Source organism: Thunnus albacares, chromosome 5 (assembly GCF_914725855.1).
Source record: "Thunnus albacares chromosome 5, fThuAlb1.1, whole genome shotgun sequence".
Classification (NCBI taxonomy): domain Eukaryota; kingdom Metazoa; phylum Chordata; class Actinopteri; order Scombriformes; family Scombridae; genus Thunnus; species Thunnus albacares.
Window position 1 is genome coordinate 13,201,128 of NC_058110.1, and position 19,113 is coordinate 13,220,240.

Consider the following 19,113-nt stretch of genomic DNA (forward strand, 5'->3'; position numbering starts at 1 on the left):
GGAAGAAATCGTAGGATGGGGGCGTTCTGATCAGATTTCACAGGCTACAAATTCCTCCGGAGCTGTTACACTGCAGGGTCATTGATCAATGAGCACAGGCTGCAACTCAAGTGTCTTTGAAGACTTTGCACACAGACATCGAGGGACAAGAACTTCACTGCAGACATGAGTCAAGGTAAGGAGAAAGAAAAAAAACTATTTCCCTTGTATGAAAGGTGTTCAGATGTTATTAGTGGACTGAATTATCTACAACTGAAGATGTAGTTTCTCTGTGTTACTTCACAGTGTCAGAGTGCTTTGACTATGTAGCAGATTGAGAATCGTGTGAAATGTGATGAGCAGGATGACATTAGATATCTCAGATCCAGAACATGGAGTAACACTATATCAACACTGAACAATGTCTTGCTGATGATTTCTTGTGATTTATCATCTGTGAGGAAACTTCGAACAGGTGATCAAATGTATTAGTCATCAAATTATCAGGTCATTAATCTGTCTTTCCATCTCTACACAGTCTTGGACATCGAGCGCTATGATCTGAACATTAAGAGCAACAACAGCAGCCATCATACGGAGCTGTGTAAAGAGGAGCGTTTGATTGTCAGAAGGGGACAGCCCTTCAACGTCAGTTTACATCTGAAAGCTGGAAGCAAAAAGTTCAAACCAAGTGAAACAAGCTTCACACTCACTGTTGAAACTGGTATGTTTCCTGTTAACCAGTGATTAGGTTCACAAATATGTACAGTATGTGGTTGAGAGAGAAGATCTTTCCAGCAGCATGGATGCATGACTAAATCACCAGTGTGTGCACAAAGATTAGTTTCTCTAGTTTCGACAGAGGTGGACGAAGTATGCAGGTCCTTAAGTAAAAGTACTAATACCACACTGTGAAAATACTCCACTACAAATAAATGTCCTGTATTCAAAACCTTACTTAAGTAAAAGTATTTAAGTATTATCGACAAAATTTACTAAAGTATCAAAAGTAAAAGTAGACACTATGCAGAAATTGCTCCGTCAGTGTTTTACTATTATATATGATGTTTTTGCATTCATGTACATATTACTGCTATAGTTATCTAAGATTGTGCTAATTGTAGTTACTTTATATACTGTTGGTTAGTTTAATCTACAGTAATGCATCATATTCTACAAGACAATCATATGTTTGTAATGTTGCTGTCCTATGATAACCACGTATCTCTAAAAAGTCAACAAGCTCAGAAAAACAACTGTTTTCCAGCTAATCCAAGTGGGGTTTAAAATAGTTTATTTAGCTGAAGAAGTAGGATAATTTTCTCAACCAATAAATGAACATTTAATAATTAAAAATTCTAATTCAGAATCACCAAATTTGGATATACATGGTTTTCACTGGACAGGAAGGATATGAAAAACTAATATGAAGAATAACTAAAGCTGTCAAATATTCAAGTAAAGTACAAGTACCTCAAAATTGTACTTAAGTACAGTACTTGAGTAAATGTACTTAATTACTTTCCACTACTGAGTTTTGATTTAGATTCAGTGCTCATACATGTCTTTGTCTCTCCAGGTCCACAACCCAGAAAAGAATCTGGCACGAAGGTTTGCTTTGGACTTCATGACTCCACGGTGGACACTGAGTGGAGCGCCTCTGCCACTAATGATCCCTCTGGAAACACAGTGTCTGTGACTATCAATTCCTCCCCCAATGCCCCAATAGGGCTCTATTCTCTGACTGTGGACCAGGGGGGGCAGAAGACCAGTTTAGGACGATTCACCCTGCTTTTTAATGCTTGGTGCCCCAGTGAGTACAGAATATATCGTTTTTTTATGTTTTATTTGTGTTTTGGGTTGAACTGGAATTTCACTTTGTGTTAAACTTGTTGTGCTCTGCCTGCAGCTTGTATTCCTGTCTTCTTCATGATCATTGTGTTTAATTTGCAAAACTAAATATCTAAAACATCTGCCAAATGCTGTCAGATGTGAGGTATTAATGCAGTATGCTATTACACTGGTCTGAACACATTGTTGCTTTGACTCTACTGACTCACAGGAGATGCTGTTTACATGCACAATGAGAAAGAGAGGACGGAGTATGTCTTAGCACAACATGGGCAGGTCTACAGAGGAACGTATAAATACATCAAAGGGACGCCCTGGAACTTCGGACAGGTACACAAATTTAAAAAGTACATTAATTCAATGAAGTTCAGTGAACTGTAGACAGAAAAATGTATAATCTCTTCTTCACTGTAACCTGAAAAGAGCAATAAACATGACACTATTTTAATATCCAGTTACATTTATTAACCCATTAAGTTAATTCAGTTAATAATTGACCTTCTGTTTTAAGTTTGGACCAGGAATATTGGATATCTGTCTGAAGATCCTGGATAAAAACCCCAAATTTGTGTCTGATGCTGACCAGGACTGCTCTGCCAGGAGAAACCCCATCTATGTGACCAGAGTGCTGAGTGCCATGGTAGGTCTGTGCATTTAATCACCCTGTGATGAGCCCTTTTTTGGCAATTCAGGCAGAAATTACTATGGTGCCCCAGAAATCTGTTTGCTCAATGTGTGATTGCTTTCAACAATCACACATTGTTGTTCTCACTCTTTATTCTTATTCCGTCGTTTCAACTGCTGCATACTTTGTGCTAAAAACCATTCAACTGTCAATCTTTGCAACTCATTCAGAAGATGTGTGCTTGTATTTTTCTGAAATGTAACATGTTCCAGCGATTTTATATAATTTTTTAAAACATTAAAATTTATAATGGCAGTCTATGGGATGAACTGTCCAACTGAGTTGGAACCTTGGTCACTTTGACACTCAACTACAAGTCTCTTATTGTACAGACGCCATTCAAACTGTAAATTGTTCACAAAACTTTGAACTTTCAAAGTTATCAGATTGTTTAGTGATATCTTTTGTAGTTTTTCAGCAATTTAAGCCCAAAGTCCAGGCCAGAAATGTTTTTCTAAACTGCTGTCACTCCCACAATTTTTACTCCTCAAGCACATATCTTGCCTCAGTATGTTGCCACAAACTTCCTCTCTCTCACAATGTAAATACATTTCACATAGGACTTATAGTTTTTGAGATCTGAACCTTAATTGATAGAGAGTCCCTGTCATGTTCTCATTGACTGCAATACAGTCTGCAGGATGTGTGTCTCCTCTCACTCCGATTTCTTAAACTTACAGATTCTCTCTTCCTTCAAACACTTTTTACACATATTATTCATCCTCATGTTAAACTAGTCTTGCTTTCACTAATGATGTACAAATCTCTGGGCCTCAAGCTCTAGTTTGAGACAAATACATTTTCATCATCAAAATGGAGATTTTTTCCTCAAATTTTTGTGAATGTCTGTTGGCTCAGTGGATTAGAACACTGTTCTCTGATCAGCTTCACCTTAGATGACAAGGTTGTGTGTTTGATACCTGCTCACTGCAGTGCTCCACATAATATTGCTCTCATGTACAAAGTTGTATTACATAAGTCAATTCCTCTTTAGCTTACATTAACATTATTACCTAAAATGTGGATTGCTATTCTTATTAAATACATCTTTTCCATTTCTACAGATCATGTGTGAGTAGTCCAGTGGTTTAAGTTCATGTCACCACTCAAGTCCTTTTAGATCCAAAGACTGAGTTTGAGTCCCACTTAGGGCAGAGCTCAGTAGAGTTGAAGGATGCAATGATGTCAATCTGCTTGCTGAGCTGAACTGAACTGCTTTTTTGTCAATTTCATGCAATTGACAGAGTAAACACCAGAATCTGGCCTGGCATTGCTGTGTGACATGTTAGCTCAGTACATAGCATGTCTGTCTTTTTCCAATGAGAATTTCTACAGAAATTGCATTTTCTAGTTTATATTCAGAGTATTTTATTGTCCTGCAGGGTAACCTCTCTCCTTTTTTTAAAACTAATTGTGTGGCCCTCATTCCAAGCTAAAACTTGACCAGTTATGCAAATATTTCTATTCAACACCAACACCACATAAGTTATTGTCATGATTAAATTTCCCGTGAGTGTCATTAGACGTAGTAATAAATGAATTGTTAGACCATCTGAGAGTCTTGTATTGTACCAGCCTTGTACCAAATGCATTCAAGCCCAAAAATACAAAGGATGTGTCTGAAATAAGTATTTGTAAAGGTTTTATATAGTATTTTGCCTTTAAACAAGGTAATCTACAAACTATGTTGTATCTAGTTATTAGCTTTAGTTATTATGACCCTATAAGCAGACTAATAAACAAATAATTTAAAGTTTGTCAGCATGTTATTCCTGCTGCAAGTCAAAAATAGCTTAAAGAGAAATTCAGGGCTATTTCCACTGGGTGTCATGATTCAGTGCCACTATACAATAAATCAAAGCCAGGTATGTTCCCAGACAATGTTGATAACAAGGACAGGATCATGCACTATGTTTATGTTTAGGGATATTCGACATATTTGGAAAAGCACTCACACAAAGCCAACATGACAAACATGTTATCTTCCTTCACTTTCTCTCACAATTTCACACACTGATTATAAACTATAACATCTAAGGTGCTTTGACCTATCTTTACTAATTAATATCCTTTAAGGAAACCTATTCTATCCATGATAGACTCTTTCATTGTTCACATTTTAAAGAAAACTGTTTGAAACAGTCCTTCTTTTTAGTTTCCCCTCCATTTGAAGAAATATATTTAGTTCATCAGGGAAATTTTACAGTCTCTGTCTCCCGTAATCTTCTCAATCCCTGTTTTATATTACTGTATATTTCTCCACATGCACTTTTCATAGTCACAACTTTAGTCCCTTTTTTACTTTCCTGACATCAACTGCTGGTCTTGATACTGTTAACTACTCAGTTCTTCTTCTACGTATTCATAATCTGACATGGCTAGGCTTGTGTCTTGTAATACTGATGGATGTCTGAAGCAAATCTGATTTGGAAAATAAGGATAATGAGCCATTAAGAGATGTTGAGGTATATTATAGAAGAATAGCAAAAACAACAGCTCAGTGTTTCCCCATTATATTTCTAACCAAATCTTGTTCTTTCATTTTTCCTGTACCTCTGAGAGCTTGATGAAAGTGAGGTCTGACTTTATACAGTTTATTCAATATAAATGTGTTTAAAATGTCAGCATCATTTAGAAGACTTTTGACTGAACAGCCCTGTGGAGTTTAGAACATTCAATGAAAAACACTTAAAATAAACCATGTACCTATTGATTTGATATGTGCATATCACTCAGCAGACTGTGGCAAAATGAAAATGAACATCATCTGCTTCCCTGTTTATGCTGTCTTTCTCTCTTGTCTGGTCTCTGTCTGTGCCCTCAGATCAACAGTAATGATGACAGCGGCGTGCTGGTGGGAAATTGGGAAGAGATTACAGATGGGGTTCGTCCAGGCCAGTGGATCGGCAGCAGGGACATTCTGCGCCAGTGGGCAGAAAGTGGCCCCGTCTGCTACGGCCAGTGTTGGGTCTTTGCTGCTGTTGGGTGCACAGGTAGGACCACAGTATGAGTCTTGCTTTGATTCAGACAGCAATTTCATTTTATTCTTAAATTATTGACTAAATTATCAATCCATACATTTTGAGGGTTTTTTTTGATGCACATGTTGGAGTGCAGTGAGTTATTGTGTCTTATAGAATTCACATGGTATATTGTCATATTACAATGTGTTTGTTAAACTTTAAAAGGATTCAATAAACCAGCTCCTGAGGTAACATAGAAGCAATTTCTTAAATAAATGCACCCCTTTGGTACCATACAATACCAACAGTCCTGATTTCTGCTGCATTTCCTCCATTCCACCTCCACTGTTACACAATCCAGCCTTTTTATCAAAATTCTCAATTTAGAATTTAATCTCACAGCTTTGTAGCCATCTACCTAGCCACCTTGTGACATTTTTATGTGGTGTCTTTATTGTTTATCTTTGATGAAAGACGTTATCTCAAACATATGCTTTAGTAAGCTGGTGTGCTGAAGAGTTGCTCTCCTCCCTCCTCCAGTGTCCCGTGCCCTGGGCATCCCGTGTCGAGTGGTTACTAACTTTGAATCAGCTCACGATACTGACGCCAACCTGGTGATAAAAAACCTGTATGATGAAGATGGTGAGAGAATTGGTGGAGGTGAATCGATATGGTGAGTGTATGGTAGGGATTATTATCTGGTAGATACATGTGCAAACACAGTACAATACATGTTTTTTTACATTCTCTCTCACTATATCTTCCACTATTGATGCATGATCGAATGAACATTGTTTTTTTTTACATTAATTTGCAGATTGAAGCAAAATGGTCATGTTGTTTATTATCATTATTATTATTATTATTATTATTATTATTATTATTATTATTATTATTATTATTATTATTGTCATTATTATTTATTTTACTCATTTTTTTTCCAGGAACTTCCATGTTTGGGTGGATAGCTGGATGACTCGTCCAGACTTAGGAGAGGAATTTGATGGTTGGCAGACCAGTGACCCAACCCCACAAGAGAAAAGTGAAGGTGAATTTTGATTTTAATGTAGTTTGTCCTTTATTCTTTCAGTGGGTATGTCCTAAATGGTCTGTGAGATGAGTTTTTTCATGCTGCCAAGGCAGAACAGCTACAGAAGCCAGACAAAATAATCTAAACACCTCATGAAACACAACTCTAATGCCAAGGCACAGTGTTTAACCACACTGGTTAGATTCTATGGAGGGTAAAGCTGTAAGCACAAGAGAGCAAATCCGTCATTAAAATTTCTAAATGTGTCCCATCTTAGGAAAATGGGGAAAAATGTGAAAGTTGCCAGCTGCAAAGGGTACGCAGTCCTTGACAATACGTACCACTCCCATTGACTTTGAATGGGAGTTTGAAAGGTCAGCTAGTAATGACCAATTACTAGCTGACCTTACGAAAATGTATAGGTTAGGGCCCGGGAAGGGCGCAGTACCCCCATTTGAAGCCCCGGTGGCGCTATTGTGCAAAAGTGAGAAATCTTGTAATTACGTTCCTACAAGATTTTTAATTCTTACTTTTCTGTCATCCTTTGGCTGGGACCTTTCCATTCTGTCCAGTGAGTTTTGGCTTAGGGTAAATCTTGTAATTTCAGCTTTGATAGTTTATGCCTATGTTAATTATGACTTAAGACATCCTTTCCCAGCAACCTTAACCCTAAACCTAACCATTCCGTCTGGTGAGTTTTTACCTAACCCTAACCTTGTAACTTTGTACTGACCAATAGTACTTGTGCCACCGCTTAAAACTGGTACTGTCCCATCTGGTGTATTTTGCGCCTAACCCCTCAACCTTGTAATGACATACTGACCACTTATGTACATAGATTTGATTTATTGAACAGGACAGTGTGCAGTATTAAGCATAAATGATGCACTGCACCGGAGTTAGCTTGAAGCTAATTTGCATCCGTAGTCCATTATAATCAAAACATACAACAGCACAACGACAAACAGTACAAAGCAAAAAAAAAACAAAAACAAAACCCCAAAGAACACACCATACAAAATACAAAGCTACACACAACAGCACATCACATACACCCACAATGTCAATTAAAAATTAATAATGTAAACTAGGCTCAGAAGTCACACAGCTGATTCATCTTTAGTTGATTTTTTAATTTGGCCTTGAATGCATTGATAGAACTACAGTTCTTCATATAATCAGGCAGGGCATTCCACTGAGTGGTGGCTTTTACGCTGAAAGCTGACTGCCCAAATGCAGTGCGATGAAATGGTATGATACAATCTTGTATAGAGGATATTCTGGAGGATCTAATAGAAGTTACTGAACGAGTGTACACAAAAATATATAGTGGAGGAGGGGCCAAACCATTTAATTTTATAAACTAGGCACAAATTTGAGAATAATCTAAAATTGTCAAAGCTCAGTAAATTGTATTTCTCAAGTACCCTACAGTGGTGGGAATGCATTGGCTTTTTGTCCAGAGTTTTTAGAGTTTGTTTTAATAAGGACTCAAGAGGTTTTATGGTTGTTTCTCCAGCCTGCCCCCAACATGTGATGCAGCTAACTCAGCTGTTTTTGCATGTGTGTACACAACGGTGTCATCTGCATACATTTGTAGCTCTGCATCATGACACTGTTGAGGGAGATCATTAATATATAGGTTAAATAATAGGGGACCTAACACTGACCCTTGTGGAACACCCATTGTGCACTTCATGTTACTAGACATTGTGTCACCAACTCTAACACATTGTATCCTATTAGATAAATATGAAGACATCCATGCCAGTGCTCTAGATGAGAAGTTAAATTTAGGGAGTTTTGATATTAAAAGATCATGATTGACTGTGTCGAATGCTTTGCGCAGATCTAAAAATACAGCACCAACTACTCCTCCTTTATCAAGTCTTGATTTGATTTTCTCTATTAAGTGCAAGGTAGCTGTTTCAGTGGAATAAAGCCAAATTGCATACAATGTAGACCAAAATTGCTTGTATTAAGAAATGTTGTCAGTTGTTTAATGACAACTTTCTCAGCAACCTTTGAGAGTACTGGCAGTATACTTATTGGTCTGTAGTTACTGGCTTCAAGGCGGTCTCCAGATTTAAAAATAGGCGTGACAATGACACGTTTCCAGTCATCAGGAAAGGAGCTGTGTTTAAAAGACAAGTTAATTAAATGAGCAATAGGGGGAGTTAAAATATCTTTGTGTGATTTGACAAACGTGTCAAATTGGAGAGCATCTCTACTTTTGGAGCTTTTTAAGGAGCTGATGATTTTATTTACTTGTAACTCATTAGTTTCTACCAGCTCGAAAACCTGGCGTGTAGCATCCAAAGGAACAATATCCAGTTTCCTTTTCGTAAATTTTTTTCCTAACTCATTTACAGACTCAAGAAAAAAAATATTAAAAGACAGAAGCAACAGTAAGATGATCTTCAATTAACTTTCCCTGTACTTTGAGTTTAAAATCTCCTAAAAATTTTGGGTCCCTCCTTGTGAGATTATTGATATTTTTCCAGATCAATTTACTGTTGCCTTCTGCCTCATTCAAAATATTGAGATAAAAACGAGATTTAGCTTCTCTTAGCTCATGGATAACTTTGTTCCTTAAACCTTTATAAATCAGCATGTCGGTGTCTCTTCTAGTTTTAATTGCCTTCCTTAGTGCAGCATCTCTAGATTTCATTAGTTTCCACAAATTTTCATTAAACCACAGTAAATTGTTTTTATTTTTAGATTTCATCTGTATCCTCACAGTAAATCTTTCCCTCACAGAGTTGATTCTGTGAGTAAAAGTATCATAGCCATAGTCTTGATCATCAGAGGAAAGTACATCATCCCAGTTCAAGCTGTTAATTTCATTGGTAAATTCTTCTTGCTTAGCTCTGGGTATGGATTGAAGGATCATTGTTTTAGTTGCGGTGGTCTTAAATCTACTTTTAGTCAGTTTTCTTGCACACAGGGTAAGGTTATGATCTGATAAGCCAGTGATTCAATTATAACTTTTAGTTATTCTTTCTGGTTTGTTAGTAAATATCAGATCTATTTGTGTACTAGAGCATTTTGCAGTCCTAGTTGGGCCTTTTACTAGTTGTTCTAGTTGGAATTTCTCTGTGATCATTTTTAGTTTTTTCCTCTTAGTTTTATCCTCCCAGTTCACATTAAAATCACCCATAAACAATAATTCTTTGTTGAGATTGCACTCTTTCAAGACTTCTGTGAGTTGATCATAGAAAGTGTCATCTGCAGAAGGGAGCCTATAGATACCTATGATGTTAAAAGACATTTGTTGGGATAATATTATCTTTATCCCAACATATTCTAACATGTTACTTGCATTATAGACCACACGTTCACATTTGATGTCTCTCACATAAAGAAGCACCCCTCCTCCTCTTTCATCAGGTCTATCTCTTCTGAAACATTGGTGTCCGGGCACCGTGAACACACTTGCCGGAGTTGTTTGTTTCAACCATGTTTCAGTCAGACAGAGAAAGTCCAGATTTGAGTCAGACACAGGATGAGTTAGCTGATTGCTCTTTGCAGTAATGCTTCTGACTGGAGCTCTGTAAATTTACCAAGGAAAGGGTGCTCATTCCTGGGTACAAAACCTCCAGTAGTGTCCCTGGTTCTTGGAGGTCTCCAGGTAGGACTTAGGATCCCAGCCCCTGGTTCCCTGGAGCTCCAGGAGGGCTCCCAAGGTTTGTCTGGTGCTCCTGGAGCTCTCAGGGGACCTTGGTCTGTTTTTTTACCCAGGGCGGAGTTCTTAAGTCTGGGGTACCAAGGCTTCAGTGGGTTCCTGGAGGCCTCCAGTGGGACTTAGGCTCCCAGCCCCTGGTTCCTGGAGGTCTCCAAGGGACCTTGGTCTGGTTCTTCACTCAGGGATGGTGTGCTCATGTCTGTGTACCAAGGCTCCAGCAGTGCCCCTGGTTCCTGGTGGTCTCCAGGGGACTTTGACTGGTTCTTTACCCAGGGGTTAGTTTCAACTTCTGACAGTAGTCACAGGTTTGGTGTATGGTTATGCATGTGACATCTTGCGTTTGGTATATTCATGACTCCTCTTGATTCCATGACACAGTATAAAGCAACAGTTTTATTTTTACTACAAACTGTTAGTCCTGTCCATGCTCTCTTGAAGTGTCATAAAGTGTTATACCAAACACCAAAAATAATTGGAAGGGGCGGTTTAGTTAAGTTCAGTTCAGTTGTGGCCTGAATCCAGATGTTGTGTGTCTGAAACTCAATGAAATTCACTGTTTCTGGGTGTGTGATGCTGTCAGGTGTTTACTGTTGTGGACCGGCCTCACTGAGGGCTATCAAGGAAGGGGAGCTGACCAAGAAGTACGATGCTCCCTTTATTTTCGCTGAGGTGGGTTTTTGCTTGATTTTTTAGTGTGAAAAAATGCACAAATGTAAGCTGGACTTCATAAACTCCATAGAAGTTGCATTTATTGACAAGACCTGATCCAAGCTAATCCACAGAGACTGATCAATTTTGTGTTCTGAGACGTAATTTAAGAGATACTGTGTTTGTTCATGTACTGTATGTGTACAAAATATTTCTGTCATATGTATTTGTATAGTTGTAATAATATATGTGTCTAGTGTTATCTGATGTTATGTCATGTCGTGTGTGGATTCAGGTTAATGCAGATGTTGTGGACTTGGTGCGCAAGTCAAATGGACAATTGGTCAAAATCAGAGGATCAACAAAGTCTGTCGGACAGTTCATCAGCACCAAAGCTGTGGGCTCAAATGAGAGGCTCGACATCACACACGAGTACAAGTACCCTGAAGGTACTGCGATGCACACACACACACACACACACATACACACTGTCTGTTACACATCACTGTAAACATTATACACAGATGACCTCAGCTAACACAATTTTTAAAATGTAATCACACAAGTTCCATGTCTGTTAAATCTAAATGATGATGGTTTTGAAGGAGTCTGTCTCAGGAGGTTTATAATGCTGAAGAACTTACCAGTAATCCTGATGGTTTTCAGGTTCAAAGGAGGAGAGGCAGGTGTATGAGAAGGCTCAGCACCACAACAAGCTACGCTCGCAAGGAGAAGAGCCAGAGCTCCGTCTCAAGGTTTTTCTGTTCATATATAGATATACAGGGGATACAGCAAATAATGTAAATATATAGAAAGAAACTAAAACTCTGAAGTAACTTAATTAAAACATTGCTGCAGAGTTGGGTCAGTTAAAGATATTAAACAGATCTGGCAATGAGCAAAATGATCTACGTTTTCAAAGCAACATGAGACAACATCACAGCTCCTAAGAGGTGAAATCATCTATTTTGCAGGTTCACTGGTCAAAAAAACAGAACAAATATTTAATATATCAAATAATTCCAACATATGCAAAACAGACAAAAGAAAGACAAACAACTGTCACAAGCTGAAATAACCATCATGGGTATGACAGACATACAGCACACACAAGGTTGTCAAATACTGCTAAGTTGTGTGTAACATAACTGTATGTTTTCTTTGTTTATGTTGAGGATAAATGTTTCATTAAATGTCCCCTTTACATAGATGGTTGGATGGACAGAGGCTCAATTAATCTTTTATCACTTTATATGTTGAATTAGCTAAAATCTTTTATGAGCATATTCTGATTATTATTATTTTTTTGCCAAATTTTGCCAATTCTACAACAGAGTTGAGATATACTGTTCCTAAAATCACAGAATCATCCTTTTCAACAAACTTAAGAACTAAATGCTCATTATTAGAAATACAATATAATGTATTTCTGTTATTGTATTCTCCATAAATTAAATGAATCATCTCATGATTCTCATTTCAGATCAAGCTTGCTGATAACATGATTGTGGGCTCAGACTTTGAGGTTTGTGCTGTCCTCACAAACAGCAGCAAGCAGACAAAGACCTGCAACTTCCTGTTTGTTGCCAAAGCTGTCGACTACAATGGAAAACTAGGAGAGAAATGTGGATCTGCTTCAGACAAAGTGAAGGTGCCCCCTGGAGAAGGTTAGCTCTGATCTTATCACAGACACCACAGTGTCTGAGCTTTGAATTTGATGCTCGCACAGAAATTACCCCCACATTGTTTGCAAGTGGATATAATCATGAAGGTACCTCGATGAAACAAGACTTTTATCTGCATCTTACAAAAGATTCAAAGTCAGTAATTCAAGTTCATTCAACTGTAACACAGAAATATTTCTATAAATTTAGTTATGCAACTGTCTTACAATGTTTGCTGGTTGAAACCTGGTTCACAACCTTCCAAAAATCATTTTCTCATGCAGAAATTGCATTGAAATAGTTGTCATAACCTAATTAATGTGATTTATAATATGTGTGTTTTTTCAGAGAGGCGTCTGTGCCTCAGACTGAAGTATGGCAGTTATGGATCAGTGATCACCTCTGACAGGCTGATCCATCTGTCAGCCGTCACCGTCGACAAGCAGAGCAATGACTACCACAAGGCTGAAAAGACCATTGTGTTGGATGGGCCAGTCATAAAAATCAAGGTATGGACGGAGAGGTGGAACAAATGTGTTCATGAGCAATGAAAACTCTCTATTATTACACTGTAGGACAAAAAACTGAGTGAATAAATCAGTAAATTGTATTTAAGGAGTTTTTATATTCTGTGCAAAACAGAACTTAAGTAACAAGTCAGCCTTCGCACACACAATCACACTCATAACCTCAGAGCAAAATACACTCTTATTCATCACATTTAAAAATACTGTCTGATGATTTTAATGGATCAAAAACCTGCTTTTCTGAGTCAACATAGTACAGACATAGAAAATCACATTAGTGTGATCAAATATTCTGTCAAATCATTTCCTTCCTCCTTGTGTTCAAGTTATTGTTCACCTGTGAGTATTTTAATCTTTTTTATTAAAGTGCTCCAGACTCTGTGAAATTTACATTTACTCCGCCATCAGAGCAAAATAACCACAGGGCAAAAAAGGGAGAGGAAAAGAAAAAAACAATGAACAATAAATAAATAAAAACAAAAAGGGCAACCAGAGTACCAAACCAATTCCCCTCCCAATCCTACAAGAGATAAGAGGACTGCACACACATTACAATGAAAGGACAAGCTTAACACAAAGCATACATAATCACATCTTTAACACACAGTCAAGATAGTCTTAATGGGCATTTAATGCAGATGTCAGCTATGAGTGACAGGAAACCAACACATTGTGGTTTGAGATCTACTGTGCTCACAAGTCATCGCATGGTAATTCAGTAATTACTTCCACCAGTGCTTTAAGTATGACTGTTATCGTGTTTATTAGGTTCTTTCACTTCCCCTGAAGAACATAATTTGGCTGAAATGCATTGGTCACTTTAAGGTAAAGTCCATAGACTAAAATAAAATAGAAGCTTGTTTAACCGGTGCTGTAGACTCATCTTTGTAAATCTGGTATCAGAATCCTTGCGGGTCCATAAATCATCTTATTTCTTTCTCTTTTCAGGCCTATTCCTCAGTTCTTAAATAAATGTTGATCTCTTCAGTGTATTCCTATAGAGTCATCTAGAGCCTTTAATGTCCAGCGTTAATGGATGAATATATTGAACCTTGAACCACGAGTGAGGTAGCATCGCAGAAAAGTTTGGATTCAACTAGAAATCATTGAATTTTCCTCTATTTTTTATTGCTCACTCAGGCATATATATTATGTTAAAACAAACTGTGTTAGTATTTGTAATGTTCACATTATTTGATTATTGTAATCTATTATTTATTATTATTTATTAAATTGTCCAGGACATAATCAATCAATAATCATATGATACCACCTCTTACATGAAACCTGTCTACCTGACCCCCTCTCTGCAGCTGGTGGGAGAAGCCACAATACACAAGTCTATGAAGGCAGAGCTGAGCTTGTTGAACCCTTTACCAGAGCCACTGCAGGACTGCAGCTTCACCATGGAGGGGGTCGGCCTCACTGACTGGGAGCCCATAATACTGAGGTATGTCAACTCTGTTGATGCAGGAGATATGAGTGGACAAGTGTATTATGTGTTTTAGCTTTTATACATGACCGTGTTTTGTCTGTCTTCTTTTATATACACATTAATTCATGGTGAACTGTCCCTTACAGCTGTTGCTCATGATTTCTGTTTTTCAAATAAAAAATGTTACTCACTGCTAAACCCAAAATCACAGTAAAGAATGTCTTAAAAATGGCATTTATACAATAATGTCAGCACATGTGCACAAACTGAAACATTTTACAGTGGAAACCACTTATAGAGATCACAGTTACAGTGATCAACAGCTTATATGGATCAAAAAGCTCGGGACATAATCATTCCTATACAGATGTTGTTTAAATAATTTGCTTATGGTAATCAAGTAGTCCGCTTACAGTGTTCATTTTAGGTCTTTTCATACATGAAAACATATGGGGGAAAAAATAAAACTACGGTGATTATATTTTCCTTACTCCCATAATACACATATGATGTGTATTTAGCGGCTGCGGCACCATTATCAGTCGTTGCAGCGCAACTCTGCAGGTGTGTGAAGGTTCAGTGACGTGATTGTGGGCATATTTATTTGTAACCGCCATGAAACAACCAGAAAATAACGTTTTATTCCTCTCATTCACCAGCTTTCTCGCCACCACCACTCGCTCTCCTCGTGCACTCTCTAGCTCGCTCGACCAGTGCCTCTCTCTCTCTCTCTTGACTTTTTTAAAATAAGTCAGGAAGCCGTCAGCAAAGCCTAACATTACTTTTAACGTTATCAAACGAAGAAAGATGTCCTCCCCTTTTCTTAGAATTGTTTTTGTCTTCCCTCATGGCAGGGTTTTACAGCGTTACAGGTTGCTTTTCTTCAAAAGTTTATTCTGGTTCAACTTTTTCGCTGAGGTGCCCCTGCAGCCCCCTCTCCCGCAGCCTAAATGCACAACGCACAACCCGCCAACCTGCCAACTGGTGACCTGAGGCTGTTTGTGCGTGCACAGTGAAATCATGACGGGTGTAATGGAGGATGATAGCTCAAACTGTAACTGTAGTTACAGTTACAGTTTGAGTCACCTTCCCCCTAACTGCTAGTTAGGGGGAAGGTGACCACTGGGGTGGATCGGCAAGAATGCAGGGATGCTAGGATGCTCTCTTCAATGGTTTATTAATACCAACAGGTAGGTATATACAGGTGTGTGTGGTTCCACAAACAAGAATAAACGAACAACATTAGCTCACAGGCAGCAACACTGCAGAGAGGAATCATTAAGCAGTGCTAATGCTAATAAATCCTAACAGCACCTCTCATAACTCTACTTAACCTAGAGGTAAACTGCTGATTAGTAAGTCACTTGTATTACAAAGCCACGTACACTTTAGCATGAGACCACCGCCGTCATAAGGCACTTCAATAATAATCATGACATCACTGTTAATCCTAACATGCACAGCAGTACAGCCAGAGTACGAATATCTGAACATGTGAGCAATTACATTTCCACCATGGCAGTAACAGCCACTGATTACAATCACTATAGCAAGTGTTAGCATGTGGCTAGCGGACATCTTTACATCGCTAATATGAACTCAAAGGCACAGAAAGTTACGTTACACGATCCACTTTTTTCCACATGTTTCTGAACGCACACATTCGAGGATAGCTCGTGAGTAGCCACTATTTACAATATACGTTCGACGGCGGTCTCTCTCTCGTCCGCTCTCCATGGCAACTATGACCAAAAAAAAAAAACATAGCAACCGGCAATGTTTGCATTGCTTATAACAAGGGCGCTGAGTGGCCGATCCCTGCTACCCAATACAACAAGGGAGTTTATTGGCTGATCCTACTACCCAACTGATTGACTAAACTGCTATTATACACAATCAAACAAGTCCTTCATCACAACGGGAGAAAAAGTTGTTTTCTCTCAATAAAAATCGTAGTCTACTTGAAACTTATGACAAACTGTCAAAAACGAGTCAGCGAGATGCAGCAGCGAAACGAGCATTTGAAACAGCTGTACTGTATTCTGAAACAGTCAATAAAATTCAATAAATAGCGAAGCTGTCCGGTTCATTACTTTATATTCATGTAATAAATATAAAAACGTCAATTAGATGGTAATCTGCATGAGAAATTAAGAAAAAGAAACAAAATCGATTACAAAATCATCCGCTTATAGTGATCAATTTGACCCAGACAAAAGTGATCAATATAAGCGGTTTCCACTGTATATCTGTATACGTAAGAATAGAGATAAGCATAAAACAGAAACCTCCTCTCTGACTGTTGAGTATCATTTTTGCAGGATTGGAACAGTGGGCCCAAAACAGGAGGCCAAGGCCACTGCTGAGCTCAGTCCCAGCGTTACTGGCCCCATCGAGCTCCTGGTGAACTTTGATAGCGACAAACTGAGGGACGTCCAGGGCTTCGTCAATGTTATGGTGAACGAATGAGCCAGTACAGAAATCTAATAGCACTGAAAGCTTTTTTACATTGTTGTTCTTTGGACTAGCAGGTACTGAATTTCTTTTAAATGCGCTTACTATTTTTATACTGCCTCTGTAGTAGGCTACAAAAGGAGTAATAGCTGCAATATAATAAGATAATGTCATAAACACATTTAATTTGGTTCATTCTAAATGTGACAATAAAGCCATTGCTACTAAAGCTGCCAGTAGATTGTTTAAGGGAGCAGCGCTTCCTCGCCTCCTTTTAGGAAACATTTTGTTGTTGGTGATGCAGAAAAAATCCAGTGTGCTAATTGAAAATAAAATTTTGGAGAAAACATTTTAAGGCTGGGTGTTAATTTGTTGTCTTGTGGGCCAAAGAGCGATCCAGAGTCAGAATACACTCTCAGTGGATGAATATTGACACCTACTGGTCACATCACATCATGGCTGGTACAGTGTCTCCCATTAGCAGCTGATATTACTGACATTTGTGTTTATGATTTTAAGTGATATTAGAGACAGTGGTGGAATGTAACTGAGTACATTTACTCAACTACTGTACTTAAGTACAATTTTAAGGTACTTGTACTTTGCTTGAGTAGTTTCATGTTATGCTAATCGATACTTAAACTCCGCTACATTTCAGATTAAAATTTTAAATGAAGTAATGATAAGCTTATAAATTACACTGCATTGTTTAAGATAAACCAGTGGTTCCTAAACTTGTTGGCTTGGGAGCCTTTACAAAGAAGCTTCGTGTATTTGTGTCTCGTCATTTTTCAGATGTCTATGATTTGTATGCAGTTCCACCAAAGACACATTTCCCCTCACATGGTTTCAAATAAATAACTGTTTTAGACCCAAAGAGGTAAAACTCTTCAATATTTCACAAAAATGCAAATATGAAAGAAAAATTATTTCAAATCTATCATCTCAAGACCCCCCAGATTTATCTCATGACCCTTACAAAGCAGTTCAAACTAGCTCTACCTTGAGCAGCTATAACAATAAACTGCTGCTGATGCATTGACTCATCAGTATTAACAATGTAGCCTACTTTGTTAAAGTTATGTCACATCAGTCACAGCCTGATTTTCTGCTAAATGAGTACTTAGTAGGTGTCGACAGTGTCGTCATAGACGTGCACAGTAAGGCAGTTGTCTGTATCACTGTATTTCTCTACAGTGAGCTGAAATGAAACAAGTGTACATAAATAATGTACCCTTATGGATGACAGATAGACCAGTGAGTCTCCATCTTAAAAACAAATCTGGATTCTCACACCATCTATATGGTCCTTAATATAGATCAATGTTTGTAATATAACAAAATAACAAAACTGATTTATGAGGAAGTAATTCCATGGAAGTAAAACCAAATCAAGACAATCAAGACAACAGTTTGACTTAGCTGAATCAGATGAATAATGAATCAGCATTTTGTGTTTCCTAATAACTGAAACTGTCTGTTTTAGTGCTGAGTTTACAAATTACTGAGGTCAACAACCTTCTAAGAGCTGAAGAAAACATCATGTTAATAGAGTTGTTGTGTAGTGTAAGTGCCTGTATTCAAAGATCTGTAAATCCTTTTATAGCAGATTTTAAGGTCCAGGTATGCTCGGATAATTCGTAATTCATTTGTAATTCAAAAACCCAAAAACGGTAAATCAGAACAAAGTCAGTCTTCAAAACAAAAAAACGTTTTTGGTGTCAGAAACAAATAATGAAAATCCAATCAAACCTGGCGCGTTTTTGGTTTTTGCCGATTCGTTTTATCGTTATTCCTTTTTGGATTGAATATCGAGCAGGTCTGCGGACATCAAGCCAATTCATTTTTGCGTTTGAAACCAAACACGGAAGTCACGTGATTTTTTCCTTTTTTTCATTTTAAACCAAAAACGTGATCTATTCCTTTTTTGTTTCCCAACAAAAATCCAGAAATCAAGTATTTTTGTCAGTTTTGTACGGTAGCAGAAGCGACTACATTAGCCTACCCATGATCCTCAGCGACCGTTGCTATGGTGAAGCGGCAGCACCTGATAAACTGGACGGTTGAAACATTAATGTCAATTTTAAAAACTTAAGCTTCATTGAAGAGCTTTTCTAGCTACTTACTCTGTTGTCTTTTGTTAACGTCATATATGATCCTCTAAGCTCTGATTCATTTAACTGTCTCATGAA

At 37.9% G+C, this 19,113-nt stretch overlaps 1 protein-coding gene across 1 annotated transcript; it reads left to right on the plus strand.

Annotated features, from left to right (window-relative positions):
• The first annotated feature begins 21 nt into the window (after positions 1-21).
• On the plus strand, positions 22-17,270 carry LOC122981708 (protein-glutamine gamma-glutamyltransferase 2-like). The gene is made up of 15 exons (XM_044350389.1): positions 22-175; positions 518-703; positions 1,559-1,792; positions 2,042-2,160; positions 2,342-2,470; positions 5,340-5,508; positions 6,019-6,151; positions 6,423-6,526; positions 10,774-10,862; positions 11,137-11,290; positions 11,508-11,596; positions 12,325-12,508; positions 12,854-13,014; positions 14,346-14,482; positions 16,789-17,270. The coding sequence occupies exons 1-15, from the start codon at positions 166-168 to the stop codon at positions 16,934-16,936; spliced, it is 2,046 nt and encodes a 681-aa protein (XP_044206324.1). The 5' UTR covers positions 22-165; the 3' UTR covers positions 16,937-17,270.
• Positions 17,271-19,113: the final 1,843 nt, after the last annotated feature.

Coding starts and splice junctions, on each gene's coding strand:
- LOC122981708 (XM_044350389.1), top strand. Junction 704..1,558: donor CACACTCACTGTTGAAACTG/GTATGTTTCCTG, acceptor TTGTCTCTCCAG/GTCCACAACCCAGAAAAGAA. Junction 13,015..14,345: donor GGCCAGTCATAAAAATCAAG/GTATGGACGGAG, acceptor CCCTCTCTGCAG/CTGGTGGGAGAAGCCACAAT.